This window comes from Asterias rubens, chromosome 21 (genome assembly GCF_902459465.1).
Source record: "Asterias rubens chromosome 21, eAstRub1.3, whole genome shotgun sequence".
NCBI lineage: Eukaryota > Metazoa > Echinodermata > Asteroidea > Forcipulatida > Asteriidae > Asterias > Asterias rubens.
This window is the reverse complement of record NC_047082.1, coordinates 10,582,705-10,604,633: the sequence shown is the minus strand read 5'-3', so window position 1 is coordinate 10,604,633 and position 21,929 is coordinate 10,582,705. Positions and strand designations below refer to the sequence as shown.

The window sequence follows — 21,929 nt, the reverse complement described above, 5'->3', positions numbered from 1 at the left end:
CGAACCCCGGCCAGATCTGAGCTGCACGGCGATTAAGTACCAGTTACCGGTTCTTAGACGTGGCGAATGTGTCAATGGCGTGTCCAACTACCACCAAGAGTATGAGAGCGTCACTGTGGGGTGTGCGTGCATGAGACCTGTCTTCCAAAGCAATCGTGCTCCTGATATCATCGGGTAGACCAAGCACAGAGTGAGGAAAATGGACCAGACTATAACCTCCCTTCTGGCCTCGTTTTGATTGCATCTAATATAATGTAAGAAAGGAAGATGGCCGGAGCGTCATATGTCTGAAATAATCGATAATTGATAATGTGTAGTGTTAATGATCTGATTCTAGCAAATAGTACTTTAATGATATATGTATAAAGAGGGATTGTAGAATTTTTAGATTGGTTGTATGATGGGAAGCCTGGAAACTACAAACTGATTACGGATGTAACAACCATTAAGTGTAACTTCCTAATGTTTTTAAGGCAGTGGACACTATTGGTAATCAAAATATTATCATCATAAAACCTTTCTTGATTACGAGTAATGGGGAGAGGTTGATAGTATAAAACAATGTGAGAAACAGCTCCCTCTGAAGTGACGTAGTTTTCGAGAAAGATGTAAGTTTCCACGAATTTGATTTCGAGACCTCAAGTTTAGAGTTTGAGGGTCTCGAAACCAAGCATCAGAAAGCACACAACTTCGTACGACAAGGGTGTTTGTTCTTTCATTATTATCTCGCAACTTCGACGACCGATTGAGCTCAAATTTTCACAGGTTTGTTACTTTATGCATATGTTGAGACAATTACCAAAAGTGTCCACTGCCTTTAAAGCATTATCTAGTTTCTCAATAAAACTTAAACACTTTCGTCCAAGTAATTTTCAAACCAGCAGCTAAAATTTGGAAGGAAGTTGATCGGTAATTTATTATGTAGTTTTATTTATTTTTATGGAAATGTTTTCTTCAAGTAAATTTCAATTCGGCGGCTGAAGTTTGGAAGGAGGTTGGTCGGAATAATGTGTATTTGCAACCAAGTATAAAAACCAATTCATTTATAATGAAGCAGAAGTAACGTACTCCACTATGTGGCAGACAATGTTCCCTGTGGGAACCTAAATTAATAGATTTAATTTTACTTTATAGTGCTAATTATATTTGGTTACATTTATTTATTAAATAAGGGAATCAATGTGTGGTGAAGAGGTTTTCAACTAGTGGTTTAATCCCAACGAGGCCTGGTTCTTGATAACCAGGCCTCGGCGGGTTTAAACCACTAGTTGAAAACCGATTCAACACACTTCCTTTTTCTTATTTTACACTAATTAGTAGATGGGCATTCGTCTACGTAATTGTATGTTGTGTTTTCACGAAGAGACGGGCAAATTTAACTTATTATTGAGATGAATTAGTTTATTATTTTAAATTTTGTTTTTGATACTATAAGGTTTCACGCCTGCAAAAGAACATTTTGATACTATACAGAGCTTCCAGTTTCCAATTCAGCACCCTTTTTAAATTCACAGTCTCGAATCATTCTTTCTACGCATTTTTGACAAGCCCGTCCCTTCCGTGAAAATCGGTGAAATTATACCATAACGTGCAAAAAGACAACTTTATTTATTAAGTAATTTAATTAGTTATCTTTCTATTTAATAGTAAGCTTATAACTTATTTATTTAAGTAGTTATTTTAATAAAACATTAATTATTAATCAGCAGCACCTTTGAACCAATTCTTTCCTCTTTTTTTTTTGGGGGGGGGGGGGTTACTTGGGCAAGGGACCCACAAACATTCGGACGTGAAAGTTGTGTCTTTCTTTGAAACTGACACTAAATCTATTTGGACGTGGAATCGATTCTTTTCGTTCTAATGTTCCATTTCAGAATAATCTCCCGTTGCATTCAGTGGTACAAAAAAATGTAAGAGAAATATGGGATAACAATATTGGTGAAAGTAACTTCAAGTTGGATTTGAATCTTGGCATAGTGGGGTATAACTAGGTATGGTTTGTGGTAGCACCATTAGTAAATTAGTAGAAGTGCTGTTTCTGAAAAGAACCGGTGGTTGGTAACTCAACGTTTAAGTATAACTTCAATTCACCAATAATCATGTGGACGGTCCATGCATATCCGTTAACTTATGCATGTACTCCCATTATATCCTTTTGAAATGCCATGAGCATTCAGAACAGAAACAAACAGTGTATCTTTACATCATTTTCCAGGGGTTTCCTCCATGCTTTCTTATTTAGTTCCCCTCTCGATTAACAAATCTCTCGACGTGGTCATGTGTGAAGAAAAAACAATTATTGAGCAAATCAATATAATGATACACTTAAAAAGAGACAAATAATCCTCTGTTTTGAAAGCTTGCAAGGTTTGGCTTTGCTATCGTTTGTCCATACTAATTGACGCGACAGTTCACCGTGCAGTTCCTCAATAGGTGTGGACTGACCTTCTGTCCTGGCTGGGTTTTGAACTTTGGTTTAGACGATCGTCTCTTCCGTTTAACTGCGTCACGATTCGCTGTCAAAGATGTGGACTAGTACAGGTTGGCGTGGACTGGTCGTCTGCCCTGGTTGGCGTGCGACTTTTGGTTCCGCCTTTCGTATAGTTCCGTTTCTTTTCTTTTTAATGGCGACACGATTCGCTGCCCTTGACCGGCCTTTGATATTTTGGCAGTGGCTTTGGGCTTTACACTGGACACAGGCCCAATTTCGATAAAGCCTGTAAGCACAACTATCTGCTAACCACAAAAAAGTTATCTGCTAACCACAAGAAAATCATGCTCAGCAAAAACAGACCAAAAGATCACATTTCATGAAGTATTGTTGCGACAGATGCCCCACTTTTTTTTTTTTTTTTTACTTAGTAGAGAATTTTGTTAAGCAGTACTGTTTGCGCAACTGCTTTAGAAAATTGGGCCCTCGTCTCCACGCTAACAGGAATGGCATATTTGGGAGCTGTTATTTAATGCAAGCTTTTTACTAATCCTACCGTCATTTGTATTGTTTAAAGTAGTAACTCTTCCTCATAGAAATGGGGACCAGTTCCTTTTTAGAACAACACGGTAAATCAATCAATTAATTATGTTGTTATTGTTACCCGTGTCTGTAGAACAATGACGCAGGTCGATGTCGTTGTCCATTGTCCCTTACCCCCCCCCCCCCCCCCCCCTCCAATAGCACTTGATGACCACCGATCTTCGGAACCAAATTTCGCGGTTCCCGTTTTATGTCGTCATCAATAACATTAATGGACTTGATGTTTCACTACGGATATCGGGTGTTACCTGTACGGTTGTTTAACCGTACGTGCAAAAAAGGGAGTTCACAATAAACAATAGATATATATATGTATAATAAAAGGTAAATAATGACAGCGGTTGTTTTTCTTTTTGCTTTATTTAAAATAAAAAAACTTTACCTTCGGAACCAAATTCCCCGGTTCCCGTTTTGCGTGAAAAGTGCTATATAAAAACGGTCTATATATTAATCATAGTAGTAATTTATACATAGTATACATAGTATACAATGAACACGACCAAGGATGCAGCAGGATCAATGTGAAAGCAATTGCAATTCCGCCTGTGCATTCAGGGCCCAAGTTTCATCAGAGCTACTTAAACATAAAAATATCTCTTAACACCTTTGTACTAAGCACATTTTATACAAGTCAAATGGTAATTTAACTTGTAACCTTATTATGGTAAGCACAATTCTCTTTTTGCTTAGCGTTTTTTGTTGCCAAGCAGCTCCATTTCAAACTCTGGTGTTTCGGATCAGAAGAGTGTGGGTTCTAATTCCCAGCCATGACACTTGTGTCCTTCGGATGGGACGTAAAGCGGTTGGTCCCATGTGTTGTGTAACGCATATTGTAAAAGAACCCAGTGCACCTATCGAAAAGAGAAGGGGTTCGCCCCGGTGTTCCTGGCTGTGGCTGCTTTATGCACCGTTGCACCCTGTAAACTCTGCTAAATAATTGGGTCTCAGAATTCATCACTGCAAACATATATTTCTGAAAGTTTGTATACACTCAGCGCCCTGAGTACCTTGTTTGGTAGATACGTGCGCTATATAAGACTTCGATATTACTATTATTGTTATGAAAATGGGTCAAATAAAGTGCATGCTTTTCAGTGAAGAGTCACCTACACTTGTGTTTATGTTACCGTCCACAGGATCAGACGTTGCTAAGGGTTGCGTCATTTGGAATTACTATTCATGACCAATTAAGTCACCTTTTGTCAACAAATAATATTGACTTGCCCCACTGATACCCCACCCCTAGAAAACACTTCAACTGTTTGAATAAAAGATAAATTGGGTGGACATTATTGACCTATTTGTAGATCTAGTGTATCACTACCTCCATGATCAAATTGTTTTGATAGTTATTTAGATTTATTTGTCTGGTCTGTGTCATTGTGATTTTGTAGTTTGGTCCGTGTCATTGTAATTTTGTCATTGTCATGTCCAAGTTCTTGTCTGTTCCAGGGAAATGTACAGTAGCAGCCTTTTTCGATGCATGTTGGCTGAGAACGGAGCCTGAAGCAGAATCCAAAGCCGAATCTGTGGTTTCGAAAAGGGCCTTAATACCTATAGGATGGGTGAACGACTATACAACATTTTGAGTTCAGCGAAGTATGTTAAACACTTAATAGATGTTAAATTTGCATCGGGATAAAGAATATTAATTTTTGGTTTTACCCATATACACCGATGTGTGTAGCACTGTATACTCAGTACTTTCCCCGAGTCCTGTGAAAAAAAAATCACCCGAGTAAAATGCCTGTGATTTTTTTCACAGGACTCGGGGAAAGTACTGAGTATACAGTGCTACACACATCGGTGTATATGGGTAAAACCAAAAATTAATATGTTAAACACAACACAAACACGCCCCGCATGAACGTCGCACTTCTGACTAAACGCAAGGCCAGATGAGTCATCATTGGGAGAGACCCTAGGTTTATGAATCAACTAGGAGTTCCCTTTCGCATCTCTTGATGATTCATGGGTATATCAGCCCAGTTCGAGTGTGAGTCAGGGGGATCCAGCGAGGGAATCCTGGCGCAACATAGCTTAAATACAATAGAAAAAAACTTTACCTTCGGAACCAAATTTCACGGTTCCCGTTTTTTGTCGTCATCAATGACATTAATGGACTTTATGTTGCACTGAGTCAGGGGGATCCAGCGAGGGAATCCTGGCGCAACATAGCAAAGAAGTCCCGGGGTAACTCGGCCAAGGAGTCCCGGGGCAACTCTGCCAGGAAGTGCTGGGGCAGCCAAGGAGTCCCGTGGGTAACTCAGCCAGTGAGTCCACATTAACTCCCTGGGCAACTAGGTAACTAGGCAAAGGAGTCTCGGGGTAACTCATCTAAGAAGTCCGGGGTAACTCAGCCAAGGAGTCCCGGGGTAACTCAGCCAGTGAGTCGATGGGGGTAACTCGGCCAAGGAGGCCTGGGGTAACTCAGCCAAGGAGTCCCGGGGTAACTCAGCTAAGGAGTCATGTGGTAACTCACATAATGAGTCCCGGGGTAACTCGGCTAAGGAGTCCTGGGGTAACTCAGCTTAGGAGTTCAGGGGTAACTCAGCCAAGGACTCCAGGGGTAACTCAGCCAAGGAGTCCCGGGGTAACTCAGCCAAGGAGTTCCGGGGTAGCTCAGCTAAGGAGTTCAGGGGGAACTCCACCAAGGAGTCCAGGTGGAACTCAGCCAAGAAGTCCAGGGGGTAACTCGGCCAAGGAGTCCAGGGGTAACTCAGCCAAGGAGTTCAGGGGTAACTCAGCAAAGGAGTCCCGGGGTAACTCATCCAATGAGTCCAGGGGTAACTCAGCCAGTTTCTTAAACCTTGACCCAACCTCGGCTTTTACAGCGTGACACAGCACATCTCCAGTTTTCACAATACTCGTCAAACGGTAAACAGTTTGCTCTGGTGCATCTCTGGAAGATGGCTTGACGTCACGATTACGTCAATATTAACCCTGGCTATGTCCAGACCCGCCTGTAAACGTTTAATCCTATGGGGTTGATTGGATACCAACAAACGGCATGTCATATCTTCATGTTCAGCCATTTTACGAGTAGTTTACTCAATTGCGGTAAAGGCGGAAATGTACTACCCTATAGTAGAAAAATAAACTTTTGTCATGCTGGGCGCGACTACCCCAATAACAATGTACAACAAACAATGGAGGAAGAAAGCTCCCATTGACACCATCAAATGGCGTGATATCTTCAGTCTTCACTTTCAACTGTTTTACGCGCAGGGGAATACCGAAATGAGGTAATGCGGAAAAGTGGTCCTGGGGACAAGTAATTTTCTGTCATGCTAGGCGTGGCTACACCCGATAAAAATATAATGAACAGTTTACCCAAAAAGAGGTGCAACGCGGAAATGTTGTACCCTGTCAGCAAAATAAGCTGCTGTAATTCTGCCGGCTACACCATAACAAAATATATAAATGCAAAGAAGAAAGCTTTTATTTGATATCCTGCTCGTCGTGTATAGTCTTGTAAGGAACTTTTGTCTCGTATTTTCTTTAAACTGACCACTCCCAGTCACCATGAATAACAAGTAACGTCATTTGACTTTCCAAATTCCCCCCACTTTCTATGTTGGGTGTTGCTTGAAACTTTTTTTTTTTTTTTTACAAAAAGTTTGAAATTCACTTTAAAACTATTCCGTTGATAAACCACTTGATATACTTTCAACCACTCAATTCGCAGGCTTGAAAAAAACATAGTCCAAGATGGCTGACAGATATGGCATATACATTTTGAATTTTCATAATGAGTTGAGTTTAAAAATACCACGTGACCACTTTCGGAGGGGGGGAAATCAAAGCTTGACCCAGAAAGTACTTTTTAAAACAAATCCATGGCACTCAAGGAGTCCTAGACTTGTGGACAAATCGTTAAATCGGCCCACGCGCTGAGATAGTGCTCCCCCGACAACACTGCTCTCGCGCGAACTCACTGCTCTCGCGCGAACTGATGGCTCCCCGATTTCGACTCATCATTAACGTGTATAACAATGAGCCATGGGGAAATCAGGCGAGAACATTGGGGGTTTCTTTTTTTCTTCTAAATGTTGCCCGAGCAAACAAAGTTCTAGATCAAAATGCTTTCCGTGTAGCCGGACCAATGATTTGGAACTAATCTTCCAACGGTTTCTTGGCAATCTGTGACTTTATCTACTTTCGTTAAGTTATAAAGACTCGTCTTTTTTTCATGTAAATTGCTTTTATGTGCCCTATGATCTTGATAGATAAGAGCCTACAATAGACCTTATCGCAAATACCAATGCGCAAGCGCAGACTGTGGAATGAGGTGCATTGTGGGATAGATATGGATCAAATTTGGATACCAGCTAGACCACAATGCACCTAATTCCAAGCTTTACGTGCGCGCCCCAGTATTTGCGAAAAGGTCTATTGTTATGCTTTAAGCACATAATGTGTAAAATGGTATCTATACCCCATAGCCATTGTGTACAGGGCTAACCTTCCCCTTAGCCCAAAGATGTGAGAGGGTTCCCTTCCCCATTCTTCTTCTATTTCGAGTGGTGTCCTCGGTCTATACAAATAATAATAACTGTGGCTTCTTATATAGCGCACAATGTCCGTCGCTCAGTGACGCTCCTGGCGCTGTAACATACAGTATTTCCTGCATGCAAGATGTGGGACTACGTTTTGAATTATGAGGCCTAATTCTGATAGCACCATGCATGAAATGTTTTACAAGGTGCTGTGGCGCAATTTGCTGCCGATCGGCTGAGTTTTCTCCATATCTCCCTGTCCCTCATGCATGTGGATACTTCTCCATCGCTCTCACAAATCCAGTGTCCCTTTTTGACACCAATATGTTAATTGTTAACAATGGAAGTGCCCTTTGCCAAATTTAAAATGGCCTCGCCCTCAAATGAGCAGATCGACATAGGTCTGGTGACCTCGAACCGGTCCTAATTAAGATGCAATCTGAACAGTTTGCAAACTCATTATTTTACGGCTCAGAAAATGAAAGTAAAAATGGAACTGAACACAAACACGATGGCAATGTCTTCGTTTTCATTGATTTATTACAAAACAAGTGGATAAAATCTGGTTAAATACTATTATCTGATAGAATGAGGAATGAAATACTAGCAGAAAAAAAACTTTTCTTTCCAGAAAGAGTTTAGGTATAGAGCACTTAAACTGTAACCATTATACTACTAGGGTGATGAAAACTTCACGCAACTCTACATACATAACTATTTTTAAACGATTAAAACAACTATGCATATGAATAAATCACTTTGATCAATACACATTTTCATGTTTATACCCAACTATAAGAGGTTTATAAAAGCTATGATTTCATTAATTCACACAAATTAATATACAAATCTGATGAATAATTCATAACAGACGGCTTTGGTAAATCTGTGTTTACATATTGCTGCAAAAGTCTGAGTTTATATTAATATAGCATAAGATATAATTACATTTCACATTCGAAAGATGGCGATTTTTTGGTCATATTTTTAAAACAATGAAAATTAAAAAAAAAATCACAAATTAGGCCTATGCGTTTTATTATTGACATTATAGAGTATAAAAAAAAAGAAATCGAGCCTTTTCGGTAGTTTGTTTCCAATTGTCAATTTACTTAAAGTTAGCTGGCGTTTTATCGGTGGCAGTTTTTTTTTCTTAACATTTTGTTTTCTTTAATACGACTGGCTATTATTATTGCGTAAAATGTACACTTTTTAAGTTAGGTCTAAAAGCAGTGATAAAACACTCATGTGAAATACTAGGTCCAGTTTTAGTTTGCGGTCCACCGATACATATTTTTTTAAACTACAAACCTTTGATCATGCAAATAAATAAAATAAATATTTCTTGATTCTTACGGTTTTAAAAAAAATGTGTAAAATTTTCAGTTTGTTGTTTGACACCGACAAACTACAAACGACAAACTACAAAAACTTTGATCATGCAAATAATTAAAATAAATCATAAATAATACTTGAATTATACTGTTTTTGAAACACACCATCCGTGTTAGCTGGTAAAACCAATAAATATAATACCATAAAATAAGCATAAGCTTGTGGAAAAATACAGTGCTGCGCCAACTGTCTACAAACGCCTATTATAGATCAAACTTCTAAACAATACAATTATGTGACATGAATCTTTCTCAAGTTTTCCCAGAATAAAACGCTGATTTTTGTCCCTTCCGAAAATTTCTTCATCAATCCAAACTAAAAGATTCATACGTGGCATGCCTGAATAAAAGGCAGCACCTTTAATATTAATTATTATTACTAAGAAAGAATATCTCGCACATTAAACCGTGTTCCTTAAAACGGAACTACTATTTTCGTTCAGCACATACTGAGAGTTTCAACAATTTTGAACAACGTGCTTGTAATGTTCTTAATAAATATTAAATAGAATAGTTTAACTTTAAAAATAAATCTTGGCGAATACTTCAATCCAAATAAATAAACCCGAGTAAGGGTCTGAAAAATAAATAATAAGTTACATACATAATATAAATCAGCCATTTTTACAATATTATATAGTTTGTGTAACTTCAAATTATAAATATACAAATTCTGAGTTCAATATAAATATAACTATTTTAAAACCTGAAAACTCTGCCTCGTTGAATCCTCTTTGAATCCTCTCAAATTATTTGTTTTAAATAAAATACTTAATTTGTTCTTGTTGCTTTTGTTAAAATACTGGACACTATTGGTAATTGTCGGTCGTCGAAGTTGCGAAATATTAATAAAAGAGACAACACCCTTGTTGCACTATGGTCACACGAAGTTGTGTGCTTTCAGACGCTTGATTTCGAGACCTCAAATTTTAAATCTGAGGTCTAGAAATCAAATTCGTGGAGAATTACTTCTTTCTCTAAAACTACGTCACTTCAGAGGGAGCTGTTTCTCACAATGTTTTATACTACCAACCTCTCCCCGATACTAGGAATCAAGAAAGGTTTTATGACAATAATTATTTTGAATAATTACCAATAGTGTCCACTGCCTTAAAGATTTGGTCAAAGATCATTTCCAAAACACAACCAATGTTTATTGTATCAGCCGGTCCAGGTCAAATCGTCATTGTGTTGTTGATGTCGTATAAATAATAAAAAACGTCAGAAGGAAATTCTATAAACCCAGCCAAAAAATAAATAACAAGTATGATGCATCCTTCATAATTTTATTCGAGTGTAAGGAGAGTTTCAATTTAGTTTACAGAAAGAACTGGGAGCACGCACATCCTACGGTGACATCCTCATGGGTCAACTCGTACATTTGGAGGCCCTGCGAGCAAGAACTCCGCTTTCGTAGTACGGCCACCGGGTACTTCACCTCTTCGCACCGGTAGAGCGAGGACTCCTGGCCTGTCATAGGGTCCAGACAGCCCGAGCAAAGACAACGAGCCTCCTGGTAAATAGCCGGTATCCTGTTCTGGTCGTAGTTTGTGACGAAGTCGACCGGACAGAGTTGACGCTTGCTGAGGGCGGAGTCGCCGTTGGCTCTGAGGGGACCGGTTGGGCAGACGGGGGTGGCGACCTGGCCTGCCCCTCCAGTCAGTGGGTAAGCATCCATTGGATGGATGGCAAGAGTTGACGTTGATGGGTAGAGAGTGTCCATCGGGATCAAGGGGTTGTTTGCACAGGAAAGGCTTTTGGAGTTGACTTGTACGATTGCCATCGAACTCAGGAGTGCAGTCAGCAGAAGAACGTTACTGATGATTATCTAAAGTGAGTAATAAAAGAAGGTAGATGTCAATATACTGATATTTAGTCTCAGACAACCAGTAAAAGGTGAATAGTGTAGTATGTCTGACACGTGTCGTTTCATGGGATTTTCAATGCGGCAATTAAAAATGCACAGTTGTTTTTAACTTCATGCCTGATTTTGTTTGAGGTGGTGTCGTCATCGAGTTACCCCATTTCTGGTCTCGGTTTATTATAGCTTTCAGTACGGTGCATAAATTAAAAATGGAGATTTGTGTTAATCATATCAATGTTTTTTATTATGATGACAATGTGTTTTAGTATAATATTTGATTTTTGTTTTACTTTAGGTAAAGTGCTATTTGTTCTATTTGTAAATCATGCGCTGCTGCGATGCCATTGCAAGAACGCAAAGCCTGTTATTCAGTACAAAGGATAAACCTCTCCGTGAACCTATAGGCCATATAGCTATCGTACATGCTACTATTGGTTTCGGGACAGACGAGGGAAAGTCCCCCTTTTCAAGGGTATACCTTTGGCTGCCTTTATCGTGTATTTCTAGTCCCCAGGAACATGCATAGAATTCGTAGCGAACAAAGCTGCTATCATTGTGCGGTCTTTGTTACCGGAAAGGTGCGCGGAATGTGCATTCACTCACGCTATAATAAATGCATGACTGGATATTCGGGTTACGACGTGTATGTATACTGCATGGTTTGGCAGTCTCCTGACGATGACTAGAGCAAGCTAGTCGAAACGTTGACACCAATTCAGAACTGACTCCGCGGCAGTACAGTTAATTACGATCCTTTAAGCTAAAGTAGTCCAAGTCTATTTTCTATACTATCCGCCCTGGTAATAGTTAATAACAGGATAGTTCTTTTCAGAACTGAGAAGTCTCCCGAACCCCCGAGTTTCTATTCCGCGGCAGTAGAATATTAAATGAAAGACAGTTCTCTAAGAACAAACTCTACCTGGCAAGTAGATACGCACATGGTGTTACCGCAAACCAAATATAATTGTGATACAACGGACCAACCATTACATACATAAACGCCTTTTTCATCACGTACAATAACTTTCGACGAAAAGATTTTTCGCGCCAGTCAAAACAACCTGCATTTTTTAGCGCATATTATTTATATTTATAGCATTGCGTTTTGTGTGTTCTTCCCTCTTTTTGTTTGCCCTTTTTGTTTGCCCTTTTTGTTTGCCCACTATAAATAGTCTCCAGTGAAAGACCCTCACGTAAAAGTGCCATTTGGTGACTCATTGTGTAAACTTGAATCCCACAAGAAGTTTACTTGGAACTTAATGTTCTATTTTTTGTATGTGTTTACCAACCAAATAGGATTTTAGGCATTGCATGGTGAGGTATCAATATATCGTTGTGGTTATCCCAAGAAAAATAAAACGTCAGCCAAATTTAAATTTGAGGTTTCATAGATCACTGGAGTTTCTTCGTAATAGTTCGGGCCCGGATACACGTAAGATAACTGGAAGAACCAGCAAATTATTGGTAAATGGGTATCTTTGTAGGGTAATTTGTGTGTTTTGATTGTGCGTTATATCCCATTCTTTTTTTTTTTATCCCAAGAAATGAAACGTCAGTCAAATTTAAATTGGAGGTTTCATAGATCAAATTTCTGCATAATAGTTCGGGCCCGGATACACGTATTAGCTAACTGGAAGAACCAGCAAATTATTTGTAAAGTGGTATCTTTCTTAGGAAAGGGTAATTTGTGTGTTTTGGTTGTGCGTTATATCCCAGTGTTTGTTTTTTATCCCAAGAAATGAAACGTCAGCCAAATTTAAAATGGAGGTTTCATAGATCAAATTTCTTCATAATAGTTCGGGCCCGGATACACGTATTAGCTAACTGGAAGAACCAGCAAATTATTTGTAAAGTGGTATCTTTCTTAGGAAAGGGTAATTTTGTAGGATATGTTTTATTGTGAATCTGATTTACTCATCGCAATAAATTTATCTCTCTGAAGCGATTTATTTTTTAGCTCTGATGGAGCGTTTCTACAATGCTTTATCATTCAAATTATTCTGTAAATTATTCAAAAGGAGATCAGTTTTTAAATGGCGTCATGCTGTTTTGGAATGTTCCGTTTTCGTATTGCAGTTTCTCAAAACTGTTTTTTTCTACGTCAGTGAATGCGTCAACGTATGATGTAAGTGTGCGTTGTAATCCTCAATGTTTATAAAAAAAATACTTAGATCTATATGCTTTGGCGGCCATGTTTAATGTTCTCCCATCCAAGTGATTACAACCAAACCGAGGCTGAAGGCGGGAAATGGTCTGGTACCAATTTTCGATTTATAAAAGCAATCATTGTGTAGTCGGATATACATGGAATATTATTACCAGTTTGGTGGCAGCATGTTGACGATTCGTACACACACATGATCTCGTTTGTGTATGGCTTAAAATGTATGACGTAATAGTGACAAGTTTTTTTTTCGAAGTGTATAATAAAAACATAGAATAAAGTTGTTTAAGTCTATCACCGAGTTGAGTTATTACTTTGCGTCTGTCCCACTTTTCAAATGTACGGATGAGCAATTGTTCGAACGCCGTCAATATTGTCCATTGTGATTGGGTGGGGATTACCCAAACAACACGGGCAGCTCCATTCGAAAGCGGAACAGCGATAGCAAAATAAAAGTAATGCGATTAGTGGAAAGTTTATAAACGTACAGTGACGTTAGCTTTCTATAATCTGTGTTATAATTGGTCCGATGTGACGTTCGGCAGATGCACGTGCGGTCATGTGCTTGAATCTCTGTACGGGAATTGACCTACACTAGAGGCCACTCTTTGGCGTTATTCACGAGCCTCGAAGTGTGACGTCAGAAGTTCAGGCTACGCGTGGATACTCTTGTTTAAAATGGACACTAGTTCCTGAAGCATAATAGTCGTTTTGAGGGGCATAAAGTCCTTGAAACTAACTCAATGGTTTAAGTGAATGGCTACAGGGAGTGGAAGTTTTCGGAACCTCGATACTAGAGCAATAAATGATCACACGGAAGCAAAGCAGGACATTTCACAATACTATCTTTAAATAACTTAAAAGGTAAACTTCCAAAATTAAAGCCTTTTATGTGTTTTCCCATCAAGTTTCCACTTTGTGAGTGAATTACGCAATTATTTAAACACATGGAAAATTGGTTCCCCGGAGATTTTGTCCCCCATAATGGAAAATTAATGTAGGCTGAAAGAGGGCAAGATCTGCAAAAAATATTTGGAACATTTCGAGTCATGCATTTATAGGTTATGTTTGTGATTTTCCATTCGGCAAAAAGAAAATGCTCGAACGTCGTATGGGTATATTTCTCTAAAGTTTGTCTGGGTCAGTATTTTTTATATCATTCTGGAGTTTTTGATAATGGCCCTTTTCGAAACCACGGTTTCGGCTAATATGATTCGGCTTAGGCTCTGTTAGACGTTCTAAACCCGTAGGAAGCTAGGCTTTAAAAAGAGGGACAGCGCACTTAAAGCCTGTGAGGGCACAATACCAAGACGTTGATTTCGAAAAGACATGTGAACATCTTTGACTGGACAATGGTAATACATTGTACGATATAAAGAGCCCACCGTTGTATTGAACCCTTACCAATAACCATTTCAAGGTAGTTCAAAGTAGTGTTCAATTGAAAAATTGCCTAAGGTGTTTTTGCATGATAATAGCTTGTACACTTTTGCATATGAATACTGTGCATTGGACTACATGTGTGTTACTGGGCGCGAGTCAACCCTTGATATACCATTATTATGCTGTGTGCATGTAGTTTACTGAATAATGAACCGTTAGATTTGAGTTTTGCCTGTCAGTTTCGTAGCGAAGTTTTTCGACTGAAGCTTTAGGTAGAAAACTGAGAAAACATCGAAGCATCTTTTCAAAAAACAGTTTTCCAAAGTTACTAGGTTTGATCAGTGATTGTAACAGATATTCGAGTTTTATTCTAAGTATGTATGGTTGTTTCTTAATCATACAATGTTATTCATCGTGAGGAATTATTGGTATACAGTTCTTTGGAACTTAAAAATTGATGATTCCAACCCAAAACTAACACGTCAGCTCATATAGATAACAATTTGGTTCGGTTGTATACACCCAACATGCTTTCTCTTGTATTTGGTTGTCGTTTTATTTTCGTCTTCTTCTTGAATGTTTGAAATAGTCCATGAATTTTGTTATAAGTAATGAAAATAATAGTAATAAAATACATGTAAATGTGTTTCAATTATGTTTGTTTTATTGAATGCACTGCATCTACTCAGTACATTGAGCACGCTCATTTTCAAAAATAAATTCTACAAAACTATTAATATATTTTTCTTTTTCTTTTTCTGAAAGCTTAAGAGGATTGTAATTAGTGTAACATAAGATTTAAGCAATTTGATATTGCATTAAAAAAAAACACTGAAATAAAAAAAATTAAGAAAAGTTTCGATTTTTTTTACAAACAGATTGAAGTACAATCAAGCCTGCACTGGGTTTAGGCAGACCGAATGAATGAGTTGTGATACAGAGAAGGGGAAACTAGCTGTTAGGCACATACTATTAACAAACTTACCTTGATTGATGCCATGTTTGAAATGTTGCGTGTAGTTTGCGTTGAGATAAGTGCAGCAGTAATAGTGATACTAGACGAGCACAGACACAACTTTCCCAACTTTTGAAGCTCAACTGAATTTGAATGATTCTCTTTTCAGTGCAAGGGGTATTTATGCCAACCGAAAACAAAACGGGGGGGCACACACTACAGAAATAGCCGAGCGTCGTAATCGTATGCGATACCCCGTTTGTTTCAACAGTTACTGCATTGATCCTGTATCCGTTTCACCTGGGTGTAGCTAGTTCTTCTATACCATGTCTACCAACTAAAACAGGGGTACCAGTTAGATGAGCTTACTTTTCCGGTTTCAGTTTGCTAATTTGTAGATTGGGGGCGTTGGCGGGGAGGACGTGGAGTACCGTATAACGCATCGTATACTTTTCCGGTTTTCAAACAGGCTTTTGTCTCGGGAAAAAGGTGTTGTTTTTTTGTTGGTTTTTTATTCATTCGGAAGCTTCATGATGTCATTTGGGTAATTCCCAAATATTGCATGACTCAGGCCCAAGTGTTTTTATTTGCCAAGGTCCAGAATCACAACTGGTGGGTTGAGTTTCGTGTACTCAGCAATGGGAGAAACGGACCCCGTGATTTTGTACATTTTCGTTAACTATTTATTATATTTGGTTTTTTTTCTTGGGGGTGGGGTTGGGGGGGGGGTTAACACAAATGACGACAGCGCTATTTTATGCAACAATTGGATACACCAATCCGGATTTATTTTACTAAATGATAATTTACTGAAGAAGTTTGTTTGTTTTTTTAACACATAAAATAACAGTAGGCTAAACAAATAATATAGATTTGGACGTGAGCCATAGTATAATTTATTAAATTATTTTATATCCTCGGATAGCCTAACGGTCGACAGCCACTAGGCCAAAAGCACTTTAATTTGTAGTTAATTACTCGTTCAGTTTTTAAAGAAAACGGTAGAAAGTTCTCTCCTCAGACAGGCCCGACCGACATGGCCTATGACCCTTAAGGCAGAATGACTCATGGACTGGGAATCTCCATTCAGAAAAGCACATGCTTATGTAAAAGCACATGCTTATGTAAAAGCTTATGTAATATCGAAGCACACGTATCTACCAACAAAGTTCTCAAGGTGATTAGTATTATTATACATTATAAACCACAAGGGAACTGACTGGGTAAATTTGATAATGATTATTGTTTTTTTTTGTTTTTGTTTTTTTTGGGGGGGGTTGAACAAAACATTTACTAGCCGGATTCGAACCAACGACGTCCGGACTAATGTGCCGCCGCTCTCCCAACTGAGCTATACCTAGTCCTATATTGGCGGTGTCCCTATTTTGTCAATATCTTTGTTCGGGGTGCGAGTCAGAAGCCATACACCGTTTATAACTGCCATGTAACCAGGGATCACACCAAAATTACGATACAACCTGGGAAGCGGCAGCCAGGGGATCACCTGAAGGGGATGCGACTTTTTGCTTCAGATATCAACTTATACAAAGGATCCCTTGACACGACAGTTAACGGTTGTATGACTTCTGACTGGCACCCTGAACAATCATAGTGACAAAATAGGGACACCGCCAATATAGGGCTAGATAGCTCAGTTGGTAGAGCGCCGGCACGTTAGTCCGGAGGTCTTTGGTTCCACGCCCACTTCAGTCAATTCTTTAAATTACAAAAAGATAGGTAATTGGAAAGTTATGAAATCTGAGACCCAATTTTATATGCAGCACCTTATAAGGGTTTACAAGGTGCTACGGCGCATTCAGCAGCTATACAGCCAGGAACACCGGGGCGAACCCCTTCTCTTTTCGATAAGAGCACTGGGTTAAGTTACGTGTGTTACACAACACACGGTACCACCAGCTTTATGTCCCATCCGAAGGACGAGGCAAGGTTACATAGTGTTTTGCTTTAATTTAATGGACACACGTGTCACGACTGGGACTCGAACCCACAAATACTGGTTTAACAGTGTCAAAGATAACAGTTTTTTTTTTTTTTAATCATTAGACCTACTGTTATTATTATTATTATTTTTGTTTTGTTTTACACAAACTATAATTTAAATCATTGCAGCCCGCTGCTCAAAAATAGGATTAGAACTGCCTCTACCTCGGTGGTTTTAGTTGGTAAGACACTGCTCTATAACAACAAAGGTCGAGTTATGTCTGTGATTTTTATTTTCACAGAACTTGGAAAAGTACCGATTACGCAGTGCTACCACACATCAGTGTAGGGATAAAAACAAAACAAAATACATAATTTGTAGTCTTGTTCTTGTTTTTCCTAAATAGGGAAAGCCTATACGTACGAGTATTAAGGAATCCCAACAGAACATGTCCACTCATTGAATGAGTGTGTCAATGGATGCTATGGCTCTTTTCGAAACCACGGCTTCTGGTTTTGATTCGGCTCAGTCTAGATTGGTCCCGCGGTTATTTTTTGACAATATTGCGCGTGCTTTGCGTACGCACTCAGGGCTTCAGACGAGAGGACGGAGCCTGAAGCCGAATTCAAAGCTGAAGCCGTGGTTTTGAAAAGGGCCTTTATTATATCTTTGGATTGAATACCATTTAATACAAATCACGTATACTAGAGGAAGTTTAGCGGGGAAATACCTGGGGAAAATGGTCAGGTGGGTGGAATGTAGTTTGAAAGAGGAATCGTTTGAAATAAAATCAGTGGAACTGGGGAAAAATTATTGTAAACAATAAATAAATAAATGATAGAGTGAAGCAAAAATACCCACAGGGCGATTGTGACGTTTTGAATATTAGTTGCTGTGAAACATATAGGCCTACATGTGACTTGCGTTAAATAAACGATTCCTGGATGAGGGGTTGGAAACAGAGGGGATTTCATCATCGTGATATGAGCAGTTTGTTATGGAGAGAGAGAGAAAATGTGCAATCAGGGAATCACAAAGGGTTCTTTTAGGTACCTTGTGAAGTTTCGAAACCACGGAAGCTGCTGGGACGTAAAGCCGGTGGTCCCTTCTGTTGTGCAACGCACTTAAAGACACTGCCGTCGATTTCACAAAGAGTTAGGACTCGTCTTATCTCGAGTTAGGACGAGTTACTCGTCCTAACTTAGGATTAATCTTAAGGTCTGCATGCTACAGTGCAGGGTTGGGACTCGTCCTAAGTCCTAAGATTAGTCTTAAGTTAGGAAGAGTTTTGTAAAATCGACGGCTGGACACTATTGGTAATTGTCAAAGACCAGCCGTCGATTTCACAAAACTCTTCCTAACTTAAGACTAATCTTATAGGACTTAGGACGAGTCCCAACCCTGCACTGTAGCATGCAGACTTTAAGATTAATCCTAAGTTAGGACGAGTAACTCGTCCTAACTCGAGATAAGACGAGTCCTAACTCTTTGTGAAATCGACGACAGTCTTCTTACTCGGTGTATCTCATATGCATAAAATAACAAACTTGTGAAAATTTGAGTTCAATCGGTCATCGAAGTTGCAAGATAATAATGAAAGAAAAAAAAACCCTTGACACACGAAGTTGTGCGCTTTCAGATGCTTGATTTCGAGACCAGCCGTCGATTTCACAAAACTCTTCCTAACTTAAGACTAATCTTAGGACTTAGGACGAGTCCCAACCCTGCACTGTAGCATGCAGACCTAAGATTAATCCTAAGTTAGGACGGGTTACTCGTCCTAACTCGAGATAAGACGAGTCCTAACTCTTTGTGAAATCGACGGCTGCTGAAGTTCTAAATCTGAGGTCTTGAAATTAAATTCGTTTGTTATTTCATGCATAATGTTGAGATACACCAACTGTGAAGACTAGTCTTTGACAGTTACCAATAGTGTCCACTGTCTTTAACGATCGTTGGGGATAGTGTAAAGTGATATTGTGAGAAACGGCTCCCTCTGAAGTAACGTAGTTTTCGAGAAAGAAGACATTTCACACTAAAATATTTGAGTTTGATTTCGAGACCTCGGAGTTTGTTTGTGAGGTCTCAAATTCAAACATCTGAAAGCACATAACTTCGTGTGACAGGTGTGTTTTTTCTTCAGCATTATCTCGCAACTTCGACGACCAATTGAGCTCAAGTTTTCACAGGTTCACCCCCCAACCCCACCCTTATCCCTTAATTATTCACGTCGTCGCGACGCTTTGACTCGTTCAATTTTGTCACGATGGCGACCATTTTTCCCCTAGTCTCTCCCCGTCTTGCGGAGGCGATTTTTCCCTCCGCAGTTTCACTGTATTTACGGCTAGCCTACGACATCCGGGGGCGTGCGAACGTCAATACACTGATTACGTCACTGGTTGATTACGTCACTAGCATTTCAGTGGATACGAAAACCAAGAGAAAACGACAAAGATTGAAAACGGGGAAACCCCCTCCCGAGAACGGCCACTGATGAAACATAAAGATAGGTTGCATTTCAAGAGGAAACTAAAAACAAAACAAAAAAAAATCATAGATCCACTTCGCAAGTGATTTATGTTATCTGTACTATTGCGCAATGATCGCTAATGGCGTCACAATAAGTGGGGTATCATAATTAAATGCAGACAAAACGGGTACAAAAACAAGGAAGGGATTGTAAATTCATTACCGTAATCCCACGTGAACGTCGACACGTGATGCATTAAAAGGGGGTTACGAACGATTTGATTTGATTTCGTTTGTATTATAGAGGGAAGTAATGTCAGAGGAAGCACTATCCATAAACAGATCATTACTAAGGTGCACACTGACTTTTACTCAATAGAGTCCACAGTGGCTTTCTTACAAAGATCTAAGATGATCTTAACTGAAAATCAATATTGTGATGTCACAATAAAAATCACTATTATGGTGATACTGACAATAATTTACTGTCTTACGATGATTTTTTTTTTGTAAGTCGCCTGACACACAAGGCCTAAAGGCCACTTCAAGGTGTGGGCTACAATTATTTTTGTCCAGAGGCCGTTGTCACCTACTCCTAGGGCTGAAACAGGGTTACCCCTTTCACAGTCCATACGGATGTAGGCTTGGGTATCATCAGTCCGAAGCCTGGCCGGTAGAGCGGAAAGCACTACCTCCCTTGTTGCTCTGTGAAATCGAGCACACCCAGTGCAGATTCAGTTGTTATTATCGCCAGAGTGATTTGTTTTGTGATGTCACACTTTGCATGCTTTTCAGTAAGATTGAATTAAAGCAACCCTTGGTTGCGGCAAGATTCGTACATCATTCCCTCCCTCTAGATCTTGGTCTCTCCTTCCATGCAGTGCTTTGAAGATAAACGCACGGTGCACTGCCATTAGCGCAGCAAATGTGCACCAAACGGCCAAAGGGCGACATTTTATAGCATCACCTTAAATCGTGGATTTCCTTGCAGGAGGGTGCACTCCCATAGACCTTTATTATGGTGCAGCCATCTTGACTTTCTCCCATTTATATCAATGTTACCAAACCGAGGCTGGAAGAATTAATAGTCTGGTTCCTATTAACAAAATGATTATTAGCATTCATTATTGGTATTCGATACAAAAAAACATGACAAAGATGGAGGCAGCATGGTTAAGGTATAATGCTTTTAGGCCCGATACACGGGGCAATTTACAGGCAACCAGTTCCAGGCAAACTCAGAGAAGACAATCCGTTCTCATTTTGAATGCTCATTATTTGTATTGGCAATCGTGAGACATTGTTTGAAAAAATGACCAAAGGGCTACCAGTCAGTGTAGCATGCACTGCAGTTGGTTGCCTCCAAGTTCAATGCCTGTAAAAGTTGTCTCGTGTGACAAAGCCCTTGTTTCAAGAAACGGCGGTCTTAGACGGTATGGACAAAAATAATTTGGGATTTGAGGAGAAGGATATGTTTGTACGTGGATTCATATACGAGAACGTTAATTTGTTGGGAGACACTTAGTCTTAAAGTCAAGACGGTAATTGTTAAGCGCGGTGTGTAGTAACAACGCGGTGTAGCTGCGGGGACGGTACACTCATACTCGATCCCAGTATGTGTGTGTGTGAGTCAGTGGCAATTCTGATCAGAGGTCTGGAAATCAAATTCGTGGAAAATTACTTCTTTCTCGAAAACTAAGTTACTTCAGAGGGAGCTGTTTCTCACAATGTTTAATACTATCAACCTCTCCCCATTACTCGTTATACCAAGAAAGGTTTTATGCTAATAATTACTTTGAGTGTCATCTGCCTTTCACGTTTTTTCATACGATGTGTTGACATGGGAGTCGGGAACGAAGAGGTCCGTAGAATTCCAATAATGTAGCTACCTATAGCGAAAAGGCATTTCATATAATTTGTGCAGCACAGAGATGAGTGTCCTTACACACTGTGACTATGTGGGGTCCTGATGAAAACAAAAAGGACTAGGTTCAAACTGGGTGATTTATAACATCGTTGGGGAAGTAATCATGGACCTTCAATTAATATTTATCTCAAAGAGGTTACCCCTACTGACTTATGGTCGAGTTTTGTGTGCTTATTGTGTACATTATTTAGTTTTGAACGACTAAATTCATTCGAAATCCATTGTTTTCCAAGGTACATAACCACAAAGGGATATCTTTGCTTTTAGGGGAATAGAGCCCCTAAACAAGCCCTTTCTA

At 39.3% G+C, this 21,929-nt stretch overlaps 2 protein-coding genes across 2 annotated transcripts; one reads left to right on the top strand and one right to left on the bottom strand.

The window, feature by feature from the left end:
- Positions 1 to 5,519: 5,519 nt before the first annotated feature.
- Positions 5,520 to 5,873, top strand: LOC117304817 (translation initiation factor IF-2-like). The gene has a single exon (XM_033789430.1). It carries the CDS (start codon positions 5,520 to 5,522, stop codon positions 5,871 to 5,873), a length of 354 nt encoding a protein of 117 aa, XP_033645321.1.
- A 4,102-nt stretch (positions 5,874 to 9,975) lies between these two features.
- LOC117304877 (interleukin-17C-like) lies at positions 9,976 to 15,515 on the bottom strand. Its single transcript, XM_033789514.1, has 2 exons — positions 15,324 to 15,515; positions 9,976 to 10,755 (listed from the first exon to the last, which is right to left on the bottom strand). Exons 1-2 carry the CDS (start codon positions 15,336 to 15,338, stop codon positions 10,246 to 10,248), a joined length of 525 nt encoding a protein of 174 aa, XP_033645405.1. The 5' UTR covers positions 15,339 to 15,515; the 3' UTR covers positions 9,976 to 10,245.
- Positions 15,516 to 21,929: the final 6,414 nt, after the last annotated feature.

Excerpts from the sequence above, each read along its gene's own strand:
- LOC117304817 (XM_033789430.1), top strand. The coding sequence starts at position 5,520 with ATGAGTCCCGGGGTAACTCGGCTAAGGAGTCCTGGGGTAACTCAGCTT.